The sequence below is a fragment of the Numida meleagris genome, chromosome 6, assembly GCF_002078875.1.
Source record: "Numida meleagris isolate 19003 breed g44 Domestic line chromosome 6, NumMel1.0, whole genome shotgun sequence".
NCBI lineage: Eukaryota > Metazoa > Chordata > Aves > Galliformes > Numididae > Numida > Numida meleagris.
The window spans coordinates 52,257,476-52,281,828 of record NC_034414.1 but is presented as its reverse complement, the minus strand read 5'-3'; the positions used below and the strand labels follow the sequence as shown (position 1 = coordinate 52,281,828).

The following is a 24,353-nucleotide window of genomic DNA, read 5'->3' as shown; positions in this document are numbered from 1 at the left end:
TAATTTCAAGTAGACACTTTGCACAAATAATAAATCTAGTAGTAGCAGGTTTTATTCTGACTCATGGACTATCTAAGATGGCAACATCTGAGTCCCACAGATTCATTTGTATGGTTCAGTAGGGTATTTTAAATAGCTTCCAAGCTTTCTATCTTAGTAGCTGTTCCAAAAGAGTCACTAAAATTGAAGTGTTGTTACAGCTGCAGAAGAATCACGGAAAGTCTAGTCTTAATGATTTTACTGCTAATACAGCCTGCTTAGAAGAGACACAAATGTGTCAGCAGTGCCTGTGATGACATACACCTCACACATTCAATCGGTTCTTCATAATCTGTTTTCACTTATCATAAAATTATTTCAGGTTTATAGTGATCTAACAAATTACAATGATGGAAACTAAAAGGATTTCATTTCATACACTGCTGTGTAGGTCCTATGCAGGGATCTGCAGAAGTGCCTGGAGAAGGGGATTACACCTATAGCTGAAGATGATTTTGCCGTAGGACCATTAATGCTTAGTTTAAGTAGAACCAAGCACAGGTTGGTTTCTATGCACAGGGGATACATTTCTCTCATTTGTCATTTCACTACATGAACCCATCTTAAAAATGGATAAATCTGCTGATATCACAATCTTTTTTGGAGAATCCCCATAGATCATACTGTTCAGAAGACTGCAAATAAAGTCTGCTTTAAGGAAGTTAAAGGCTTTAGTTTCAGATAAGGGATTTCATCGTCACTCACTGCTAAACACCAAAATCATTGCATGAGACATCTGAGACATGCTATTGTAAGTAAAGATGTGCAGAAGTGGAGTTTTTTAGGAATTCAAGAAGAATGAGCAGATACTGAAGCCTTTTGAACAGCTGATGTCCTTCAGCAAGTACTGAACAGACACAGCTAGTCAATCTGTCAGTGGGTCAGCCAAGACAACATGCAATGAGCGTGAGCACATGCCAATTTTGCAAATAATTAAGAATACCCTTCCACTGCAGAAGTTTTATAAGAGAATCTCCAAACAGAAGCTTAATGTTTTCAGACATCGTTAAAAAAGAAAGTGGTGGCATTCAGGAAAGGAAAGCTGTAACTCAAATCAGGAACTCAGACATATTAATTGTGCAAATCCCTGCTTTTTACAGCGTTAGAGAAGTGCTGACATAGGCCAAGCAGTCGCTATCCCTTGGCAGTATTTGCTGGATCATTAGGAAAAAGAAACAAAGTGGAAGCTGGGTGTTGTCTTTCAAGTGAAGAAAGCTTTAAAATTGATGCAATGTTTGACTTTTACATGAGGCATTCACAGCGTCTCCTCCATGGAAGAGGAGGAGGAGAGAGCAGCAGAGGTCCAGCACCAACATTCACTTCAAGAGCATCACTTCAAAGCCTCAGCCCCAGAAACAAATCCAACATTTGAGCAGCAGTTCCGAGTCTCAGATTACTGCTGTCATTTTCTCACAGAAATGGATACGTCATTTTTATGTTCTGTTAAGCATTAAAAACTGATACTGAAAAACATTGTGAGCTCTTCTGTGCCAAAAGACTGCAAAATGATCCAGCTTCGGCCATGCTAATCCCGTGTGTACTGTGTGCAAAGTATCAAGCTGGGATCTACAAATGATCCTTGAATTACGTGTTTGATCTAGCAGATGGATGTAGACATGAAAAGGTACGATGGCATCATGGCTGAGTGGAGGTGAAGTTGTTAGAGAAGTTCGGAAATGGACCAGCAGCTGGTCCTGGGCAACAGAATGGGCATGTTAGCATTAGTATGGCACTGTTCAGCTGCTGAACCCACAGACCTTTACCAAGCAGAAGACTGCTGGATAAAAAAGAAGAGTGTATTTGATCTTTCGGTGATGGCCTGAAGGAGAAAAATTAGGATGTTTGAAAAACTAAAGATGCCCCTAGAATACCTAGCATATTTTAACTCATGAAAGACACTTAGCTGCTTACAGTAACTGGAACAAATAGGTAGGAACAAATTGGTACAATTTTCATTCCTTTCTAATATTAAGATTTTGCTTTTAACCAGTAACTATGTAAAGCTGAAGTGTTACTGTACACAAATAGTTTCATCACAAGACTGGGAGTTATCACAGAGACTACAATCATGATTATTCAATCTACTAGACAAAGCAAAGGGTATAACAGACAAACCAGACAAATAGAGCATCTTGAAAGCATTATTGAAATCTGCTCCCAGTGGAATCAAGAGCTGAAGTTTTTGAGCTAGACTGGGTGACTGTTGCTACATCGGTGATCACTGCACCCTATACAAAGTTTACCTTCAAAACTGTTGACTGCTACAGTTCTTGAGTGAAATTTTGACATACATTAAAAAGATTCAGTTTAAATGTGCATTCATGCATTTGCCATTAGCACTTTTTTAGATACTGGTCTATTTATAGGGTAAATCATAATCTTTCCAAAAAGTTGCAGGAATACTGTCTTATGCAAGGTAATATATTAATGGGATATATACTTTTGTAAACGTTTGTCAGAAATAACTGAACACCTCTTTATTCTCACTGTAAACATGGCCCAGCACACTTCATTTCAGCTTTACTAGCTTCTAACAGTCTTACTGAATCACATTTCTAAACGTTACCTTACCCTTAGTGTCTTTACCACCAGGCTAGCATACATAAACAAAATGGTTGTCTGTTTTCTTCCCTCTCTTTCAGTTTTACTGTTGAGACTTACTGTATCAGTAATTTAGACCAGAATACCATCCTTTGTTTTAAAAATAATAAAAAGAAAGTGTTCTACTTTAGACAGATGTTCAAAATATAAGAACATTATTGTTTACAATGTTTTCTGTAATCAACTCTTACTGAAAGGCATAAGGATGCATCTGTATATGTTGCAGTCAGCCATCCTGGTACATAAAGAGTGAGTGCTGCTATAGACAAGTCATTGCATCTAAGAATATTTTTATTTATTTATTCTAATCCCAAGGAAGTCACTTACAGAAAAGTCTATCAAGGGATTTCCTACTTCAGTGCATCTCGTTTTAAACAAGAGTTCAGATACTAGGTCTAAATTCTATAGGAAGAGGAGTCTGTGCACACTTTTTCTCCTAGTTGCAGAAATTTGCACAAACATGGCTTTGTTACAGACATTCCATTTGTGTATTTACAGATAAGACATTGAATTTGAGGTCTGATTTTTGAAGCTTATCATAGATCTCATTTACTTAATTCACTATTAGTTTTATTGAATCTGAAACATATTTATTGCTATATAGCATCAATTGTTTAATAACAAAGCAGCATAGCCGTAGTATTTGTGACCATACTGAAGAGGTGCACTACTTTTCACATTAAAATATTGTGTTTTTGTTTTGTTTTCTCAGACTACACACACAGTTGCCCTGTTTTAGGGGGATCTGATATGCACCATACCTTGGGAACCTTTTAATGCCAGCGAGCTCAGCAAGTCGTCCATGCAGCTCTTCTCCATGATAAGAATAGCTGTGGGAAGGTTGAACAGTATAAAGAGGAAAAAGAAACAACTATCTGCACTTCAAAGATTCCCTTCAGATGAAGTAGATATAAAATCCACATAGATTACTGCAGCAGCTGTAGGTGAAATTAAAAGTTGCCATCGCCAATATATGCATTTGCCTGGAGTACTCTCTGTGTTTACATATTCTGGGACGGACATAGCTGGGAAGGAATGTATCACTTCTTTTTTTTTCCCTTAGTCTGAAGGTGATGTGACTTTAAACTTAGGGTCTGCTAACACCAAGATCACATTTCCAGTCCAAAGAATTCAGTGTCCAGCATGCAGCAATCTTGATTATATTCCGGTCAGGATGTGGTAGAGATGCTATTAGAAACAAAACAATCAGTTCACTCAGACAGTCCCACAAGCATGCTTTATGGCATCGGCATCCTACTCATTTCAAGTGAGGTTTTACAGTGACACACTGGTGAAGATTAGTACACAACTGCAGGCAGATGCCCACGGCTGATTCGATTGTTTGCACTGACATTCACAATTGCTGTAATTGCAGCTGAAGTGATACAAGCCATTGCAAAAATCAGACAAAGTGAAACCAACATTGTTCTGCAGAGATTTTATTAGTTGAAACACAGAAATGTACAATCCACTGTTTTCTCTTGGTACGAGTTCACCACGGCATTTCCTTTTGCCATGCCTGCAATACTGTCTTCGGTGATTTAATAAAAGAAGATTCAAAAGGTCTCCTTAAAAACAGCTTGTGCAGAGTAAAGACAATACATTCCAGCCTCACTTGTTCACAAAACTTTCTTAAAAAAAAAAAGTGATTAAAACATAAAGCAGCATATTATTTTTAGAAAATCAACGACAACTGAATGTGTTCCTAAGTAACGTATATTTCTAAGTCAGTTTTAGTTTTCCTGTATGCTCCATGTGCAGCTTCCATTGCTTCTTTTTTCTCCCCATAATCACTGAACACCACTAATGCTTCAGAGATCATCTTCTACAGCCTATGGATGAAGAGAAAATGGATGTTTAACAGTTGGCAGTATCCAAAACCTTCTTGGGAAGAGATTACCATGCAGCCTGTTAAGCAAGTTCTCATGCAGCACTGATGACTTCCTTGAGATCGCCTGCACTGCTGGTGGCTCAGACCAAAGGAGCTGAGGTGATCCAAGTAGGAGTTGAAGATTTAACACATTCATTCCCATTTGTAAACTAAAAGTGACCATTTCAGACAAATTTCACTCCAAATGGAAATTCCTTTGCAACACCACCCAGACTGTGAAGGTACTTTTAACATTCTCATCCTGGACACTGGAAAGCTTCCATTTAAAAGCTCAAAACTGTGATTGTATCTAACCCTACTGTAACAGCTAAAAAGAAATAAAACCTCAAAACTTTACAGGAAAGGAAAAAATGCCTGATTCTGTCTCATGTTCCCCTTTAGACCACAACTATTTTTTAAATGCAATTACCCACCTATATACATGAATTCACTCACATTGATCAAATGGGACACGGAAGAAGCAAGGTAGCCATGACTGCAACCAAACCTTTAACTAAATTTCATATTCATTTGATTAAATAAAGGACATCATCTCCTCCCAGTAATTAAATTGGTATTAAACTTGCCAATATATTGGAGAAGAGATATCTAAATCCACAACGTATTGCATCAGAAAGGAGTTCAGAGAAATAAAGGGCAAGTTTTAAATGTCTCCAGTTACAGCACAGCACTGGAGATGGTCAAACGCCCAGACAAGTTCACAACAGAGAGACTTGTCAGATCTGATGCTTTGAACATGGGACTCACACCCTTCTCACAAGCATTCAGCCAGGAGAACACACCTCTGCATTAGCAGCACAAAAGAGATTCACGCCGGGAGTCAGAGACAGCCAGCATAAATCAGAGAGGCCACGGCACTGCCCAGTCCTGTGCTCTGGGTGGGAGAGCTCTGTGCAGAAAGGGAGCCTTCCACGCCCTGCTGTATAGCTACCGTGTGCCTGTTGAGAACCTGCCCACTTTTCTGCAGCGCTTGACATCATTACCTCAAACCCTTCAGAGTTCAGAGAGCATTTTGACAACGCTCTCAGACATAGGGTTTGGTTTTTCATGGCCCTGTGCGGAGCCAGGAGTTGCACTTGATGACCCTTGTGTGTCCCTTCCAACTTGGGATATTCTGTAATGCTAAGACAGGCTGGTGTAAGGTGCCCTTGAAAAAGACAGGCGGAGAGCATGTCCGCAAATGCTGTAGGTACCAAGCAGTCTCCTGAGTGGGAGGCTGTAATCACACCATGGCTCTGCTGGAGGAGGGCATGCTCCCAGACTCTGGGCACAGCACCCTGAAAAAACAGGCCTGGCAGGGTGGCCAAAGGAAGGAACTTCCTCTTTAATGCAGACAAGACAGAGGAACAATTTACTGCAAAAGGCCAGGAGAAAGAGATATGGCTGCCCTCAACAGATTTACTATAATAGCATTTAGGTACCCAACCAAATTGTGAACCACGCTGTAGAACACACCGTAAAAAAACACTTATTGTTTCAGGCCAAATGAGGAATAAACATTAGTCCCATTCTAGAGACTAAGGCAGGGATAGCAGCTGAGCCCAATGCTCAAATGTGAGCTAAGGCTTAAATACAAAGTCCTTCTTCATACAAGCATATACTGACCCATACATTTCAGAAACCAAGCCCCTGAAATCTGGGTCTTACCTTCTTTCGCCACTTCTGTCTGAGGAAGTCAAGAGCCTCCTTATGCCCTGTAGCCTTTGCCTGTGAGTAGAAACATGAATAAATCCTGCCATCCTGTGCACCAGGACATGCAAATACTTACTTGTGGGAAGTAAGAATATGTTACCACAATATAATTAAAATCCAATTTAAATTTTAATTCCTCTGAGATAGATGAGAAAGTTCTGGCTCCAACAATTTATTACTTCAGGACAGCACCAGACTTGAGTTCACAACATACAGTAATCCAGTCCGTAGCTCCAGAGCAGCACTTACTTTTCCCAAATTCCTATTACTTGACAGCACTCACAGAGCACTGCGTGTAGTATGGCCATGTGCACACTTACTACTTGTAGGGCATTCTTGCCATCATAACCAGTTTGCTCCAGGTCTGCACCAGCCAGGTACCAGGCGTACAGCCCATCCACATCACCTTTAGCTGCAAGGCTGGAAAAAACAAATACATTGGTTCTAAGTCTTTCAGACTGTTTCACTGTGCTCCTGTGTGCTGTCAATGCGCTCCACAAGCAAATGCTGAACCGGAACAGGTTCAATATGGCTGCAGGACAGAGAGGTAAGGAAAGGAACACTATTACAACAGCTTTGAATAGCTGAGCAAGCAACACAGCTTGATGAATCAGTTCCTTAAATTAATAAGGCTGTGCTATAAGTACTTACAACAGGCTAGTTTCACACAGTGGGTGTGACTATGACCAAGGGGGAAAAAAAAGTCATTCAGTTTCATATTTCACAACACAGTATTTATCTCATGAAATGAGTTGGGGGGAGGGCAATGGCTGCATCAAGGTGCAGCTGAATAAGTGAGAACACAAGCAGATGTGTTCGCAATCAGTCTGCCCTGTTTGAAGTCACTGAGAAAGCTCCTTCATAAGTTTGCACAACTGTGTTCACTACCAGAAGTTATGACAGCACATTGATGTGTTATCCTTTGGACAGCCAGCTATGTTTTTTGAGTTAAGGTAATTTGTAAGATTTAAATGGGCAGCATGCAAAAAAAAAAAAAAAAGAAAGAAAAAGAAAAAAAGGATGTTGAAGAGGACTTCTATCTGCCATGCATAACAAGCGATAGTAAAGGTCAACATTAATCATATAGAAATAAGTGAAAAATAAGTGAATTAATGTTTTCTGAGCAATGTACACCAGAATGTTTCTTTGTACATCTCCTGGAAGTCTCATCTGTAGTTCTTAAGGTTTGTTTTTAACTTTTTTTTGTAAAAGAAGGGCTCGCAACCTGCACGTGCACAGAGCACGCCCATCGCTACCAACCCTGCAGGCTGAGCTGGGTGCACAGCTGATAGGGCTGCCTCTGGTTTTCCCAGGATAAGAACACACCAGGCCACAGAACTGAATGCAGCCCCTTGCTCCATGCTGCTACTGTCTGAGCACAGCTCCCTGATAACCATCAGATGAGGTTGTAGCTCATTATGAGAGGGAAACCCCCCAAACCTATTAAGTTCACCATTCGCTGCCTTAAATACTGCTTGCTGTGGAGGAATGGCAAGGACAGGATCATGATGGGCAACGGGATGATGAACACTTGGTCAGACCGATGGAGAGCAGAGCATGCAGGAAGACGCAAGGGGCAGTCAGTCAGATAAGCTTGAGGAAGAAAGCCTGAAAGCAAGTCTGAAACTTTCAGTGCGCTGCTAGACTGAAATCACCTCTGATGTTGATTAAATCTCTTAAGTACCTGAAAAAATGTTTTCAGGGGAGTGGAAGCCTTTAATTGCAGCAGCCTGAGGAGAAAGGCAGAGAGAGGCTTTTGCTTGCAGTAGTCCCAGAAGTTGTGCAGGAAAACGGAGTGCAGATGATCTCCATATTCCTCCATGCAACCATGCCAGCCCCAGGGCAGGGCTGAGACCCACAGCTGGGGTTCGGGGAGACAGGGATGTGGCAATGGGGTGCAGTGGGGTCTGACATAATGAAGAAAAGATCAGTAAACCATTAATTACAATTGCTGTTACAAAAAAGGCCTCTCAGTAAACAGAATGAAATAGAGGAAGCAAAGGCGGTCTAACAGGAAGCTCAGTGTGAAGCCTTAAAGGAAACTGCAGGAAAAAGTAAGCTTTAGTAAAGTGTTAGCAAATCAGAGAAGTTGCTTAGCAGCCACTTCTGAACACAATAATTACTGTTTACAAAGACACATCTCTTGCTGTTGACACTGAAATGTCCCAGAATTAAGGAACGAACAAACCAAAAGCTGAGCAGGTGAGCTACACTCAAAACACTTGGCCTATCTGCCAAGCAGAATATCACTGCAAAGTGGAAACCACTCTGGACAAAGTCAAGAACATTCAAAACTATTACTAACAGAGGGCAATTCAGCTGGCATCGCTGTAAGCAGCAAACTGCACTTGGAAACTAAATGTCTAATAGCACCTTTTCAGAAAGAGCAGTTTGACTCACAGTACCAGAGGTCAACAGCATGAAGTGGTCTCCTTCTGTGTCATTACAGCAATCCAAACACACAGAAATACCTTCCATTTTGCAGCAGCCGTTTACTGATCAAGTTAAAAATGTATTCTCTGGGGACTGAGCAGAGAACAAAAAACGATGCAGCTTGGCCAATGTAGTTACAATGATGACAGGAGAACTAAGATACCAGGAACAGTGATAATGCAATTATGCTGCCTCATCTTTTGCCTCCCTGTCACACCAGTATCGAGCAAACTGAGTTACAGGAGCTGTTGGGCAAAGGGTTCTGTTATGGCCAAATTAGACCAAAAAGGGAGTGAAAAGCTGCTCGGGTTTCATAGATTAAGAAGGACAAGAGTCAGTGCAGTTCTAGATCTGGGAAGGAATGCAAGCAGCTAAATGACACCTCAGGTTCCCTTCTGCCGCCTCCAGTAACAGGATTTCATCTTTCCAAGGGACACAAAGCTCTGCTCCTCCAGTGATTCTCCTGGCACATTTATTTCCCCTCTCTCAGAACTAGCTCTCAAAGTTTATGCTGAAATAGGAGCATCTTATTTTGAATGCTGCTGATTTTGAAAGGCTGCATCTTTGTATATTATAGCACTTTATGCAATCAAAAAAAAAAGGAAATAGAAAGGTGGTTTGGTTTTATTGCTTCCACTTGATTTTGTGAAGTACACACTTGAAGGGAGCGTCTCAGTTCTATACAGACTTCTTCCTTTCTAAAACAAAACCAAAAAGCAACTGTTTATCAATTGCAGAGCATGACTAGCCTTCAGAATAAGCCTACATGCCCTGATGTATCTGATCATGGCCTGTTTCTCCAGTGATGCCAATGCTACTGCAATATGAGAAGAGATTATGACATTTTTAATAGATAGGATGCTAACATTGAGATCTATTTCTCATTTCAAAACAAAGCCATGGACCAGATTCCCAGCATCAACGAAGTGATTCTAAAAAGGAGACTAACACCTCTCACTGCCTCAAAATAAAGCAAATGAAACCATGAAAGATTTAACAAGATCATCTTGGCTGCATCCAGGTGCATCTCCACTTCATACATGAGTTCCTGCTGACAATGTCCAACTCCCAGTTCTGGTTGGATTGGTACTCCCTTCCCCTCTCAAACATCACCAGTGCCAACAGAGCACATTTATTCTTGTCTCCTTCCCAAAATTATGAGTCTAAACACGAGGAAATTGAGGAGATAGTATTAGGACAGAAAATTCAATGTTTGTGAAAGTCAGTTTGTTTGATGATCAGTAAGCAGTAATGGCGAAAATGTGCTCCTAGTAATAGAGAACTGTATGGAGAAGAAAGATGAACTGGTTAAGTGCAGCAACCCAGAGAGTATCAGCAAGCAGCTTTGTCATCCTGAACTTCAAGAAGTGGACATACTGCCATGGGGACAAATTCAGACTGGTACAAATTGCAGCTTAAGGGACATTATATAAGGATAGAAACGATGTAGGAAAATAGTTCAGATTAGGGAGAGGGAAGATGTTACAAACAGCCTGTTCTGTCAGCAGCTCAGCCATGTGAACACACTGTTTTTATATTAACCTTATTACCATGAATAAAGGTTTAAAAATATCTCCCAACCTCAAATGCTTGTTAGCAAAATAGTAGCTTTGAACAAGAATTCATGCAATACAGATGCAGTATGTGCATAGTCTGAAATGCTGTAACAAACGGCATCAGAAGCACTTTTTGTTTACAGGCCCCTTGTTCTCTTTGTGGACGCCCCACTCATGTCAGCCAGCCAAACAGGTTCTGCACATGGTGCAGGGCTAAGCAAGGGGCCAACTTATTTGCAGAGGAATTCTCTAAGCCACTCCTCTCGTCTTGACAGATGGAAACAATGCAAAGGAAGGGCTCAGTTCTGTCCTATCACCTGCAGTGCCCTATGAAGCACGTATTTGAACTCAGTGGTAACTCTTACTATCCAGCCTCCTCTGAGTAAATTATAACAATTGAAAAACTTCAGCTTGTATTCCTTTATTCTGGAATTGTTTAAAGGACAGTCCAGTCCCTACACATAAGGCATACTTACCCAGACCTTATAGTTTTGAGGACAATATGCAGCCCTCAAATTGAGACTTGCCCTGGCACATCTCAATTTGCAGACAATTCCTGATACAGAGGCTGATATTCAGGGATTTTTTGTTGTTGTTTGTATTTGAGAGGAAAAGAAGAAATTAAGTAAAAACAACCAGTAACGTTAGGAAATTATTAAAATCCTTCTCACAATTTTGAACTTGTAATTCAAAAACATTAAGGGAAAACACAAAATCAGGTATCATTTCTTTTCAAAATATATACCCATAACATTAAAGCACCTTGTCTATTAAAAGCAACTGTATGGAAAACTGCCTTATTAGAGGATTATATTTGCTTAAAGTTAAATATAGAGACGGTGAGCACTTGTTGTTTTGGAGTTAAATGTATTTGTGTGTTTGATTTATGTATTTTGAGAAAGATGCTTGTTAAAGCTGTTCCCATAGAAGTAACTAGAGGATTTTATTCTAATAAAAATTATGCACTACATGCAGCCTTGGTTTCAAATAGAGATGCTATTAGAAAATCTATTTCCTTCTCATTCTTTGATATTGAAATTTCTGGTAAAAAAAAAAACTTGTATTTTTTTCTTGGTCACTTATCCTCACAAGATTCCCTTACTTTGGAGCCCTCTTGACTTACTGGTGCTGTGGCACAGAGTTGATTCTTAATTTCATCACTTCACTTGTTTCTTCATTGTTAGTTTAGCACAGAAAGAGTCACATGTCGTGTGCCAAGGATGCAGGGAATAACTTCCTTGGAAGCTGTTCTCCATTCTGCTCTCCATTCTGAGAGTCTCCTTTGAAAATCATTCCATCTAATTTTAGAGCCCCACCTTCCCTAAAATCATATTTACCTGCAAAGTATTGTTCCAGTGTTCTCCAAGTCATGGCTTGAAAGATGTGCTCCCGTTTCTCGTAATAAATTAATCACCTCTATGTGCCTTTGAGAAAGAAATTGAAAAGAGAAATTTTAATCACAGATTTTGAGAAATTTCTGAAACAAATTTCCTTCCCTTTTCCACAGAAACTCTGCCAACCCCTGGACAAGGCCAGCCTCTAAGATATTGTCATGGGTAGAAAATAACATGACAGTTTTAAAAAAATTGCAAAATACATTTTCACGAGCGGCCTAATGAAAGGTTTGGAACTAGATTCCAAAGGGAGGTGACTGTGCTCCTCTGCTAAACAAATAATCCAGGTGACAAAAGTAAAAGCATAATTTTTTCTCCAGAAAGAGCATGATGACATCAGTAGATCAGGAATAATTTCCTATTTCCTTTTTCAAGTAAGTTGCTAGACCACTCTTGAAGAATTAGGCATAGCAGTGTTGTAGGAAATATTTGAAGTTTCTCAAGCCACTGCCTAAAAACTCATCTGTATTAATTCAAAATAAAAAATAAGTTCACCTACGTTTTTAGCTTCATCACTTGCATTTTCTCAGTGGTAGCCACAGGCCTTCCCATTTTAGAACTGGACTAAACTGCTTACCTAATCCCACTGCTTCTCTTTAAGAAACTCCAGTGGAGTAAGTTACTTTGAAGTTGTCCAGATTAAGTCTATGTAATCTTACATATTCCATGTAAAATCTTACTTTATAAATTCAAAACTAAACACTGTACTGACGCTGTAAGAATCATTTTGCTTTTCCGAACGTAAGTTATTTACCCTATCAGACATATTTTTTTCAAATTATATTTAATTTCAGTTGACAGCAATATATATTTTGTTTCATGGCAAAGCATTGCTGGAACAGCAAACACCACAAGCTTGTTCAGTTATCTAAAATACTTTCTCAGGAGGGTCCCTTACAACACAGCTAGTCTCACACAAGTATCTCCTTGAGAAAGCAAATAATGGCACAGCATCCTATTTTTCAGCCTGCAGCAGAGACTGAATTCTACATTTATGAATTTTTAGACCAGTAATTAGCTGAAAATGAATCTGATCTGAAATAGATTGAAGTAAAAAATGCTTGTTCACTCAGGCTCTTACACAGTTCAGAACCAAACATAGATAGCACCTCCTTACTCTCTTAACAACTGCCCGAGCTTATTCCTCATTTTCCACCTCATACTCAAAATCACAGTATGAAACTAGTGCTTCTTAGAATAAAAGTTATGCTATGGGACAGGACTAGAAGATAAAAGGGAGCAAGACCTGTAAGGTTATGTCACATGTGCTCAGCGTGCTCCCCCTATGAAATCCTTATCTCCGGATTCCAGCAAAAAGTTGGGCTTTTCTTTTCTATTACTGTAACCATTTACTCAGACAACCTCCAGAATTCACTTTGTGTCCCACCTATGCCCACAGAGCCACCACTACTCACTGGGACTCTAAGTTTATGATCAAAGAGTCACAGAATCGCAGGGGTTGGAAAGGACCTCCGGGGCTCATCCAGTCCAAGCCCTGCTAAAGCAGGCTCCCGAGGGTAGGCTGCACAGGAAACAGACACAGGCAGATTTGAGGGCACTACCCTACATGTATAAAGCAGCAAATTTAAGTGAGGAAAAAAGGTAGATTCAAGTGAAAGAGATCCTTAAGGACTGCAACGACCTGTTTATAATAAATGCTTATAACATGACATTTATAAATGGAAGTAAAATTTCTCAAGGACTGGGAATCATTCAAAATCACATTTCTTGATATGATGGGAAGAACTGTTGTATATCATTGCTTGTTAAGGGAAGGATGAGGGACATCTTGTTTGAGGGAGAGAAAGAATAGGGACAAAGAGTAATGGGTAACTTAGAAGTGTTAAATGTAATACTACAACTATGAAGGGCAGATCCCTGCAAGAAAGCACAGACCACTTCTCACATTCCCATCACTCAATGTGAAAAGTATGCGGGGGGGGGGGGGGGGGGGGGGGGGGGGGGGGGGGGGGGGTAAGCCGCACAGCAGCTTGTTCCTATTTGCATTCAAATGGCATCTACATTCTCAAAAAACTTAAGTCCTATCCAGAGTACCACTTCTTACATTTACCCACAAGAGCATTATTCAGACTTCAAGAGGCTGGCTGTGAATGTTCTGATGTCTTATGCATAAGAGAGGTATTTGTCTTCAGACATTGTTTCTTTAGGTACTGCTCTTCTATGGCTTTGCTAAAGCCTCAGAAGGACCGGTTTTAGCTGATTTGTAGTTTAACTGATGTCATGAGCCATAAAATTCTTGGCAACGGTTCAAATGCGATTCCCTTTCTAACGTGACAGCACACAACCAAGAGCAGTGCAACTGCTGGATAATCAAAGTATGAGTTTAGAGCAAATGCCAATGTGCCCATGCTAACCTGGGGTGCAAAGCTGCTTGTCCAGTCCAACTCCATCTAATAAGCAAAACCATGAGCATGCATGGTACCTGTGAACTGTTCCCAACTCTGCCTTTCCTTAGCTCCCTCTGTTACCTAACCATGGCTCTGGCTCAGACACAGCCTATACGAACAACGCTATTTCATGTTACTGAAGTTAGCTGTTTGATACTGCCACTGACATTTATTTGCTCTTCAAAAGAAAATTTAAAGAGACCAAAAGTGTTTCTAGAGTCTTCCCCTGCTCCAATTCTGTTACTGATGATAACACTGAAGATTAAAAAAAAAAAAAAAGAACAACGCAAACTAGTATTTTAATGACTCAAGAGCAAAGTAAGTGGTTTGGTGTGGTCTTTAAATATCCATTCCCATGCTCAAAGTTTGAGTTCCACAAAGACACCAGAACTTCTGGTTCACAAGTGCTCTGACTGCAGCCACCATGGTGCCACGCAGTACATACCATCCTAGGCCTTGACTTGGCAGACACTTACAGAAGGGAATCGACTTCAAAAGGCATGAATCACACATGTGAAACGAACACACATGTAAGAGTTTGCAAGGTTGGGGCCTTAGGGTATACACCTTCCACCAACTCTCTTTAAAGAAATGCAGGTGTAATGTATATCCAAACTTGATGGGCTTCATTCTTTTTAATGCTTGCTTCCCTAGCAACTGCAATGGTTATGGCAGGATGAGCTTAGTTTCACTTCTTCAGTTTTCTGCAGGGTATCAGTGGGAATTGTATGCTCAAATATTGTAAGGACAAACTTCAGCATATTTTTCTAAACTTTAGTGTTTAAATTCTCACTCTGCATTAGATTTCCTGAAGTAATGTAAATGGAACCTTGCAAAATATCAAGTATTTAAATTTTTATTTACGTGGGAGGTAATTTTACTGCCTCTAATCTGATGTTCTCACAGCAGAAACTCCCTGTTTTCAACCTCTTACCACTGTACTATACGTAAATGAAAGTGCTTTTACTATATAAAATATACTGTTTTTATTCAAGACATTTTCCTGCTTAGAAAAGTTTTTGTTATTAAGAAAATATTATTCTTTTGTTTTGAAAATGAATTATCCCTGGAGGGTACTCTAAAAAGTTAAAGAAATGCTACTAATTTTGATATGTCAAGCAACTGGCCTAAATTAACAGTGGTCTGTTTAACTTCATGCATAAAGTGAATGAGACTACATGTAAATTGCATAGTTACAAATGAAAAAGCGGAAATGAAGTACTTTATTTCTCATTTAGAAATGGACTCCACATTATACCATCTACTGAAATAAAGAAAGAGTCACTTAGAGTAAAAAAAAAAAAAAAAAAAAAAAACACTTAAGAGACTTCCGTTGATATAGATCAAATTGCTGGTCTATAAGTGACAGTACTGTGTTAAGATGCTTTTAAGAAGTGACATAACTCCTGATCATCTTTACACATTATTAAATGGAAAAGAGGAATCATTCATCATTACACAGATTTACATGCTAGGTTAAAAGGCAAGCTGCTGAACAATGTGACATACAAAACTGAAGGAAAGCTGTTTTTAAGATGAGCGGATTCTGTACTGCAATTATATTCCAATTAAGCAAATATTAATTCTCAGAAAATGGGATTGAGCTGATGCAATATTCAGTAAAATTGAGAAAGTTACAATAAGAAACATTTTCAAGCATTGGCTGCTCATTAAAGTTGGTTTTCCCCCCTTCCCTTTCTACCACACAGCACATTGCATCAGGATAATCTTCACTTTCAACATGCAACCGTTTAATAAACAGAATTTAAATATTTCTGTAGCTCACATCTTTTTAGTGGGTATCTAATTACGCACGCATAAAGCTGTCTGATCTTTACCCATCTTCTTGCGTGCTTATCAGTGTGAAATGCAGTGTGAGTACACAGCAGGTCATAAATACAAAATTATGAAATTAGTTCCAAGTCAACTCTTCCTCTCATTACAACAGTTGAAACTAAAAGAGAAACTGAAAATGGTTATGGTGCAGTTTCCTTTTACAGTTCTCAATATCAAAATGTGTGTGCAGTTTTAAAGAGCTTAAGAGTCATAGTAGGAGTCTTAATATAGGAGTGGCAATGCTAAAGAATCCAAACAACAAGCTCATGTGAAATTCCTCAGGCGGTAGTTGGGTGCGGTAAAAAAAAAAGTAGGTGCCTGATTTGCAGGAACATCTAATGGTATCTAATGCTTTAGCATTTTCTCACATTGGACTAGAGCCACCTCTATTCAGCTACGAGGTTATTTGTTTGATTTGCTGTTGGGCTTGTTTTTCCTTTAAGACTTCAAGGGTTTGCCACTGAAGAGCTTATATATTTGTAAGATAAAGCAACAACTTATAAATCCATAGGCGGCTGTGCAGTAGGTATGGCAGTAGCACAGTGTGGCCAAACAGGACTTTAAATCTCAAGTTAATAGGGCCTGTTGAGTTTTCTGCATTTGGTCTTTGAGACAGGAAAAAAAGTTATTTCTGAAGCCAATGCAAAAACATGGCTGTCAGGCCTGCCAGGGAGCAGTCTCCAGCCTGAAAGACCAGGTGAACTCGTCAATGTGAGAAAGCTGTAGGAATATCTGCAGACAGACATCCACGAAGACCATAACAGTTCTACCATTCCAAGCTCCTTTATGAAAAATATCTTCTCTCCTGCCATCATACAGACTGAACATGAGATAAGGAGCTGAAAGTGGATCAAAGAAACAAGAGATTAGGGTATGCAGCTTCAAACACGTTGGAAGACCAGTGGCTCTATGAATCCCCAGGCTATAAAAAACAACTATTTTAAAATTAAACTTCTCTAACTGATAACTTTTACACTCTATGCCATGGCCATTCCTTACGACTATGCAACATGGAAAAGACCAGTACATCGCTTGTCCATGACTATCATTCAAGAATTGCTGATATTCAGAACAACAGGAAGAGGAAATCCACAAAGCAGGCAGAGCCACACAGACGTCTCATATTATTATGAGTGGGTGGAAGGGAAAAAAAATCAAAAAAAGTCATCCAGCAAGAGACTCAAGCAAGCACAGGTGGAAAGGAAAGACTAAAACACGTCAAGCTACCAGTATATTTTGTGCCAGTGAAAGTCTGGTCTTCTTGAGAAAGGGGAGAGCAGAAAGAAAACAAACTGCCCTGCGTCCTGCGTTCGCACTTCTGACAGTCAAAATGAGTATTCAGTTCAGATCTGTTTTATAAAGAAGCCTCACAGCAGAAAGTGGAGACCTGAAATTACGGACAAAGCCTTGGCAGGAAGGCAGCAATAAGTTACCTTACGCTAAAATTCTGCATGCATACAAAGTTTTTCGCTTTCATTTTATGTTACTTCAAAAATACTTTTAATTTAGGCTAGCCACATCCTTTGAAACAAAGCTGTTTTGTGTTATTTTCACTGCTGTCATTTACGTATGACCACTGAGACAATACAAGGCCAAAAAATAGGGATGGACTTTAAAATTCAAATTGATGCAATGTTTATATACCTTACACAAAGTGGTATATAAATTGTTACCTGAACTTGATCGCATTCATCAGTGGGGTAGATCCGTATCTGTCTCTAGCGTAAACAGTTGCACCAGATGTTAACAAATACTCAACTAATGATAAATGCCCTTCAGAGGCTGCAATATGAAGTGGAGTTCGGCCATCATAGTCTTCACAGCTTAGGTTTCCACCCTACAAAAGGACAGGTCTTTCGCATGCTAAAAAGATAACGGCTGCACATGAAATTGTTGGTACAATAAACCACAACAAGTTGTACCACCAAAATATTAATCTTGCCAAACTTACAAAGTTTATCTCACAGTGATACTTCTAGCACCAGTACAGATATTTATTTCACTTTCTACACCTCATCATGGCCCCCTCAGATAGGCTTTTTACTGCACTACACCACACAGAAGATTTGTGTCTAAAGTCTGCTAATTTTATTTGACTTAGTTTATTGTTATTTTCAAGACACATTTATCGTTTTTCTAGGCCCACTATCAAAGCCTCAGGAGTAGAGTTAAAACAGGGAAAATTAAAAACAAAGGGGTGCAGAAAAATGATATAGGGAAATAGGTATTTCTTTTTTCAGGTATAATCCAAGCTAGAGCTATGGGGAGAGCCAAAATCCTGATTTAACACTGCACTGTGTCTCACTTAAATATAATCTCTAAGTTCTTTCTTTTTTTTTTAAATCATGACAGATTTACATCCAAAAGCTGGATACTATGAATATGCATAAAGAAAGTTAAATGAAAGAAAGTAGCACAAATCATTTTAAAGTGTTCCAAAGTTAGCAGATAAGAACTTGCATATTAATCTACTTGTATTTTTGCAGTTCAAAAGAAAATGAAAGCAGCTGAGAACCAGATAGAGGAAAGAACATACCAGTTTTGAAGGCAAAGACTGAAGTGCCTAGAAACTAATTCTATTAGTCAAAGACCTTGATTCTAAGACTTATATCGTTGCTTCCCAGTGAGCATTAGCTTCCTCCTACCACGTACAGCTCTACTTGAATACTCATTCACTAACTTGGAATTTCACATTACCATTTCTGCTATGGCTCTCAGTGCGTCTATGTCACCCAGTTTAGCTGCAGCACAAGCCAAAGGTGGAATTAATGCATCTCTTACAGCTTCTAACTCCTGAGAAACAAATAAAAATAAACATTTAATATCAGCCTCACCTGTAATGTGATTCAAATCTAAGTCATAAAAACTCTGCCCTTATGCTTTCATGTAAAGTTTTCAAATTAGTCATCTTGATATTTTAAAATGGTAGCATTTTGTTCTTGGAAGGAAAGTCTCATGTTGACTTTACATTTTGTAGCTCTCCCATCCATGACGATTCATATTCCTCCCTAGCAACACTACAATTACCTGATATCTATATATACCATTTAAAGTGCACATACTAATTACCATCTCTGCCCTGCCACAGTTATACATCAGTACAGTAAGAGAAATAGGGCTGGTAGGAGTTAGAAGAGATCATTATCATTCGTTCTCGTCAAGAATGAATCAACTTTAATCATGTGAGTCCTCAGATATTTGTGTAACCTGTACTTCCAAACCTCCCGTTTCTCATACTAAAGAACTACCATAAATTCAGTATTCATATAGCTATTAAAAATCTCATCTTCCCTCAAACCATGTCAAGAGAAAAGCAAACGCTCGTATCTAAGAACCAACACTATAGTTTCTGATTTTCCAATTGAGAAAGACTAAAATTAAAAACCACAAATTACACTTGTGTAATGCTTCCTCAGTATCATCCTTCTATGACTGCATGTACAATTAAGCTGTTTTACCCCTTATTATTTGGCTTGCTCCAAACTGTCAATACATTTGACCACAAAAACACACAGCACTTTTTCATATCATTGATACCCTGAATTACAGCAACTGTCTGAGGCTTGTTATTGTAGCCAGCCAGCTAAGAAAATAAACTCAAGATGGAGCTACAAAGAAGAAGAAGAAAAAAAAAACAACAAAGTTAATGTGTTTTTAATTAAAAACATTTTAATGCCTTGCTTGTCACTGTGTCCTTTCTCCCTGCCCCAGCTGGCTAGCTGGGGCACTTGGTACTGAAAAAATAATTTTAAAGTTCCAGTATTCCATTTTCCTTTCCGCTTTGCTGTTCATCTGTAAGCTAGGTTCATTTAACTGAGTTTACAGATCTACATGAGTTTGGGTTTAAATATTTAAAGATATACCTCCTTGCAGCTGATACTTAGAGATCTGGCAATCACTTGAATAAACTTGCTATCTCTCAGAGAGATCTTGGCTCCCGTGGGTACAACAGTCATTTCTCCTCTTAGATTCTCACTCAGCATCTGAAAAGCAAGCAATCAAACCCTTTGTTAGCAAAGGAAAAATATGGTAGTAGTCTAATAAAAGAAACCTTGGGATCAAGTAAGAAAATTGTTTGGAGGAATTATGGAAAGTAATTGAATGCAGACAAAAGATTAAATAAATTGTTACCGTCCCATGAAGACTGCAAGTTTAAGAAGACAAAGGGGGGAAAAAAAAAGAGACAGGCAAATAAAACTTTCTTCCAAAGCAAAGAAACCAAACTAAGCACATAACAAAACACCTCAATTTTTAGAGTATGCAGACAAAAGTTCCCTAATGGAGCACACTGCAGCCTACTTAAAAACACAAAGATATTGACTAATTAGCAGAGTAAGGCGGAAGACCAGAATATTTTGAAATGCTGCCTTCTGCCAGGATTCCCAACACTTGGTACTCCTACTCAGACTGTGTGCTTAGGCCTGAAAGCAAGCCCAGTGCTGCCCGTGGAAGTCATCTACTTCAACTGATTTTCAAACAGCTCCAGTAGCCCAAATTTTGTTAAAATTTTTGACCACAGAACCAGTTTTGAACACAGAGGTTCTACAGTAGTAGTCCTTATTTTATCATAAAGCAGGTGTGAATAGTATGCAGTTTGAGTGCATCTCATACAAGCAGTAAAAAACAAGAGACAACAAAAATGGACAGCCAATTCGTGTGTAGAAACTGCTTGAATACAACAACAAAGAAACGAAGATGCTGTGAAAGACAGGCTCTGTGAAATCTGGAGAACAAGGAGAAAAGCCATTCACAATTTTACGTACTGGCACTCTTTCACTATGGGTTGCTGATGCAGCTACAAAGAACCTAGTTGCTTCAATTAGAATTTTAAAAAGCAGGATTGTGAAAGTTTGCAAGAAACAGATGTGATGCTGGGAGGAGGAATGCCCCAGGTTCACTTATGTCTAGGCATGCCCTTTCTTACAAAAAAAGCTCCCAAGCGCTGACAACACTATAGCTGTCTGCTGGAAGAATCCCACATACATGTAACTCGCTCAGAGGATACCAATTGCTTTGGCACACTTCTAGAGTTTGACAGGTTGAGATCATTACTTCGCACAGGTAACCCTAGCAATTGGCACCTATGCTAAAGGCGCCAAATGCAAAAATCCTGCGTGCCTTACTCAGTCCTACCAGCTCTGCAGCCATTTGCGCGTGTCTGGGGGCACATTCCTTGCTTCTTCGTGTTGAAAGAGAATCCTAAAATCACCATGCCAGCTTCAGGAGAGCTTCCGTCTCTTGGGAGACCATTGTTTGGTGATATGCTTAGCTGAAGATATTGCCACAGACAACATATTTCCAGGCTTTCTTCTTCTCCTGGTCTCTACCACTCATTCCCGCCCAGGCAATGTAGCATGTTGCTTCCTTAGCTGTGCCAACACAACTGTTTGTGAGTCTGTACAGTAGGACAAATGAGGAAACCAATCCTGCTTAACTCAAAGAAACTGCAAAAGTTATTTGTTTTTCCAGTCGTATAAGGGAGCTGCCAGCACTACCGCATAACACCATGTAACACATTACAAAAGGCAGCACGTGATGATGCAGGAATACCATGTGCCAGTGGTACTTAAAACGTAGTATCACCAAATCCTCACCCAAATAATTCAGCTATCTCGCCTTGGCAAACTGGATCTCAAATTAAGTTTTAACCCATACACCTACGTAGGATGTCAGCCAGAAAGTTTCTCTAGTTCCAGGTCAAATTATCCTTTGTGCAAGAAGATTAAAGTCTACATTAAGAAAGAGGCTAGTATATGTGTAGGATCAGTGAGTCTACCAAAGGGGCATCAGTAAAGAGCCTTCTGAAGTGTACCTACACAAACACGTGCAATACCACAACTTATAACGTCATGCTGCCTGTTTAGCATATTCTTGCAGAGTACGTTCTTGCCATCTACACTGAAAAAAAACCACAGCCTCTCCTCTTCTCATTTTTCAGAGTAAGGACTTCAGCAAACAACGCAAATCTCAGAAACTGAAAGTGTTTCCAAGTACTGTACATGGTACTTCTAGCCACCCACTTATGATCACAGGTACCCTAACATGTCTGTCTCAGAGCTTCTACTGGTTGGAAGCTATTGAGCATGAAATCAAGGTCAAATTCTTTTCAATTTTAAATTAAAAAAAACACCAACATTGTAAGATACACCCGTGTACTCAGTGCTTAAGACTAGAGAGTAACTCATCATGATCTCATCTCCCAAAGTGTCAAGATTTTGGTTTCACTGCATTCAGGCACAGAAACATGCATTCCTGTAGTCTGCTGCTCTCCCACCTAATTCAAAGCTGTGTGTTCCTTGTATACAGCAACTATATCATTTAGGGGAAATGCCATAATTAAATGCCAGTGAACAGAAAGAACAACCTTAAGGGGGGATAAGATTTTTAAATCCTCTACTTTTGATGTATTTAGAAAACACATCCCTAATGCTCACAGAAGTAGTACTGTAAAGGAAGCGGCTGTACATACCATTTACTTTCAAAATTAGCTTTACCACTAATATCAATGATATCATCTTTGCTGACATCAGGAGAGTTAGGGTTCTGCCTCCCTCATTAATTTCCACACATATTCTTTTATATGGAAATGTCTAACGCAGACTACTGCATTTTTATGGCATGGTCATAGTCTTCAACTGATTTATGCAGAGAATTCTCTTCTTCCCCAATCTACATATGTTTCTTTGCCTCAGAGTATTTTGTATAAGAAAAAAACCAACGTGACGTTCACATTATGGCTCTGGAACCAATTGCTTTTAAATGGAAGGGAGAATCTCAAAGCATTCAGCTGAGCAGAAGTCAGCACAGGAGATGAGAAAGTTAAAGTCTTTCAAGGTCACACTGAAATATTTACCTGTCTCTTCTCCTCCCAGCTAAGCTCACTCTTGCTGAGCGTGTATGACAGTTTAGTTAAGGCTGCCTCTGGTGTCATATCACATCCAGGAATTACTCCAACATCAGCAAGAGTCTGAAGGAAAAGAAATAATGGCTCCAATTAGCATAGCACTCAGAAATATCTGTATGTACAGAAAACGTACGTGAATGTGCAGCAACACAGAATACAGCATGCAGCCATGCCTCCACACTCTTACTCCTACTGCCACTGTAATTTCTGTAATCTTAGCTATCAAATAGTGTGCAAATACTAGAGCCAGCTGAATAAAGCTGGCTTATACTTTACATTCCTTTTCACACAGCAACACTGGAGGATTCAACTAAACCCTTGCCATGGTCTCTTACTGTGCTCAGATGGAAAGGTCACTGGTCAGCATCAGCTATCCGCAGAGTTGTCAGATTACTTTTACTGAAAAGCTGCAGTTACTCCATTTTAACCCAGTGGCATTCTGAACACTGCCAAGTAGGCTGTTCTTACTCAGACATATTTACCGTTCTTTTATGGGGCATATCTTTGGATGAGTTCCAGCACTACAGTGTGCTCACAGCAGGAGCGCTTTCATATCCTTTCAGGCTGCACAAGCATTGTGTGATTTAGAACATGCATCTAAAATGCATAATTTACACAGTTGTGATGAGAATGACTGAAAAAGATGACCCAACATTTTAAACTTATCTTTCTGGTAGTTAAGAAAAGCACACAAGCATCTGAATCAGAGTAAAAAGCTGAAGCATCTTTGCCATGGTTAGCAAGCCTCCTAAGTATATAGCAGATAAAAAGATTTCAGATCTCACCAGTAAATTGTACACTGGCAAGCATTCAGCTTTCCTTAAACTACAGGCCATTAGCTTTGCTATTACATGATGCCTCATGGCTAAGCATCTTGCAGTAGGTTCTTTACACTGACTTACTTTTAAGTGCCTTGTATATAAACTTCATCTTTGGAACTTGTTGTGATTTAACTAATATTTCAGAGACTTAATCAGCACGCTAACACCTCTGAGAGCCTCAGACCGACATAAAAGTCATATGGAAAAATGTATATAAAGAAGGTGAGAAATACCCTCAGTACTGGAGAGCTAACCAAATAACAGGGCTTTTTCAGTAGGCTTAGGAAAGAGGATGAGGAAGGGATTTCCCAGCTTCCTCCCTATGCCTAAAGTCTCCACAATTAAAAGTTTCTGCTGTGCAGATGGTTCAGAGGCCAGACGTTCAGTTTATTAAATAAAACCAACACTTCAGTGGAAACCAGGGACTCAGCTGACACACCAGATGAGTAAAAAACAGCCTAGCCACATGCAAAGACCTGTGAAAGGCTGTATTTAAATAATAAAAAAATTAACATTATAGCAAGTTTCCAGTATTCATCCACGATACTTCCTCCAGTGACCAGTTTCTTATAAAAAAGAAAAAGCAATGAAAAAACAAGCATTAAGTAATTTTGTAGGATTTGGCTTGCTCAACAGCATTTCAAAAGATGCCAGGAAAACAGGACAGTCTCTATCAATGGATGCTGAAGCAACGTAATACATGTTCCATGTAAAAGACGGATACCGGAAGTACACACATTTCTACATGGTCTTCTGTGTTTGGTAAGACAAATGCTAG

At 39.4% G+C, this 24,353-nt stretch overlaps 1 protein-coding gene across 4 annotated transcripts in view; it reads right to left on the bottom strand.

Annotated features, from left to right (window-relative positions):
- The window catches only part of ASPG (asparaginase), a 45,657-nt gene continuing 25,367 nt past the window's right edge, over nt 4,064-24,353 (bottom strand). Inside the window, exons 9-16 of one of the 4 annotated variants that reach the window (XM_021403980.1) lie at nt 22,704-22,817; nt 19,714-19,833; nt 18,548-18,643; nt 17,524-17,687; nt 11,550-11,636; nt 6,544-6,643; nt 6,179-6,238; nt 4,064-4,472 (exon numbers count right to left, since the gene is read on the bottom strand). In XM_021403980.1, coding sequence (XP_021259655.1) covers nt 4,452-4,472; nt 6,179-6,238; nt 6,544-6,643; nt 11,550-11,636; nt 17,524-17,687; nt 18,548-18,643; nt 19,714-19,833; nt 22,704-22,817 — 762 coding nt within the window. In that variant the 3' untranslated portion in view covers nt 4,064-4,451. Of the gene's footprint in view, nt 6,239-6,516; nt 6,644-7,907; nt 8,131-11,549; nt 11,637-17,523; nt 17,688-18,547; nt 18,644-19,713; nt 19,834-22,703; nt 22,818-24,353 lie in introns of those variants that run through there. The other 3 variants (XR_002440965.1, XM_021403979.1, XM_021403977.1) reach the window with 3 other exon arrangements.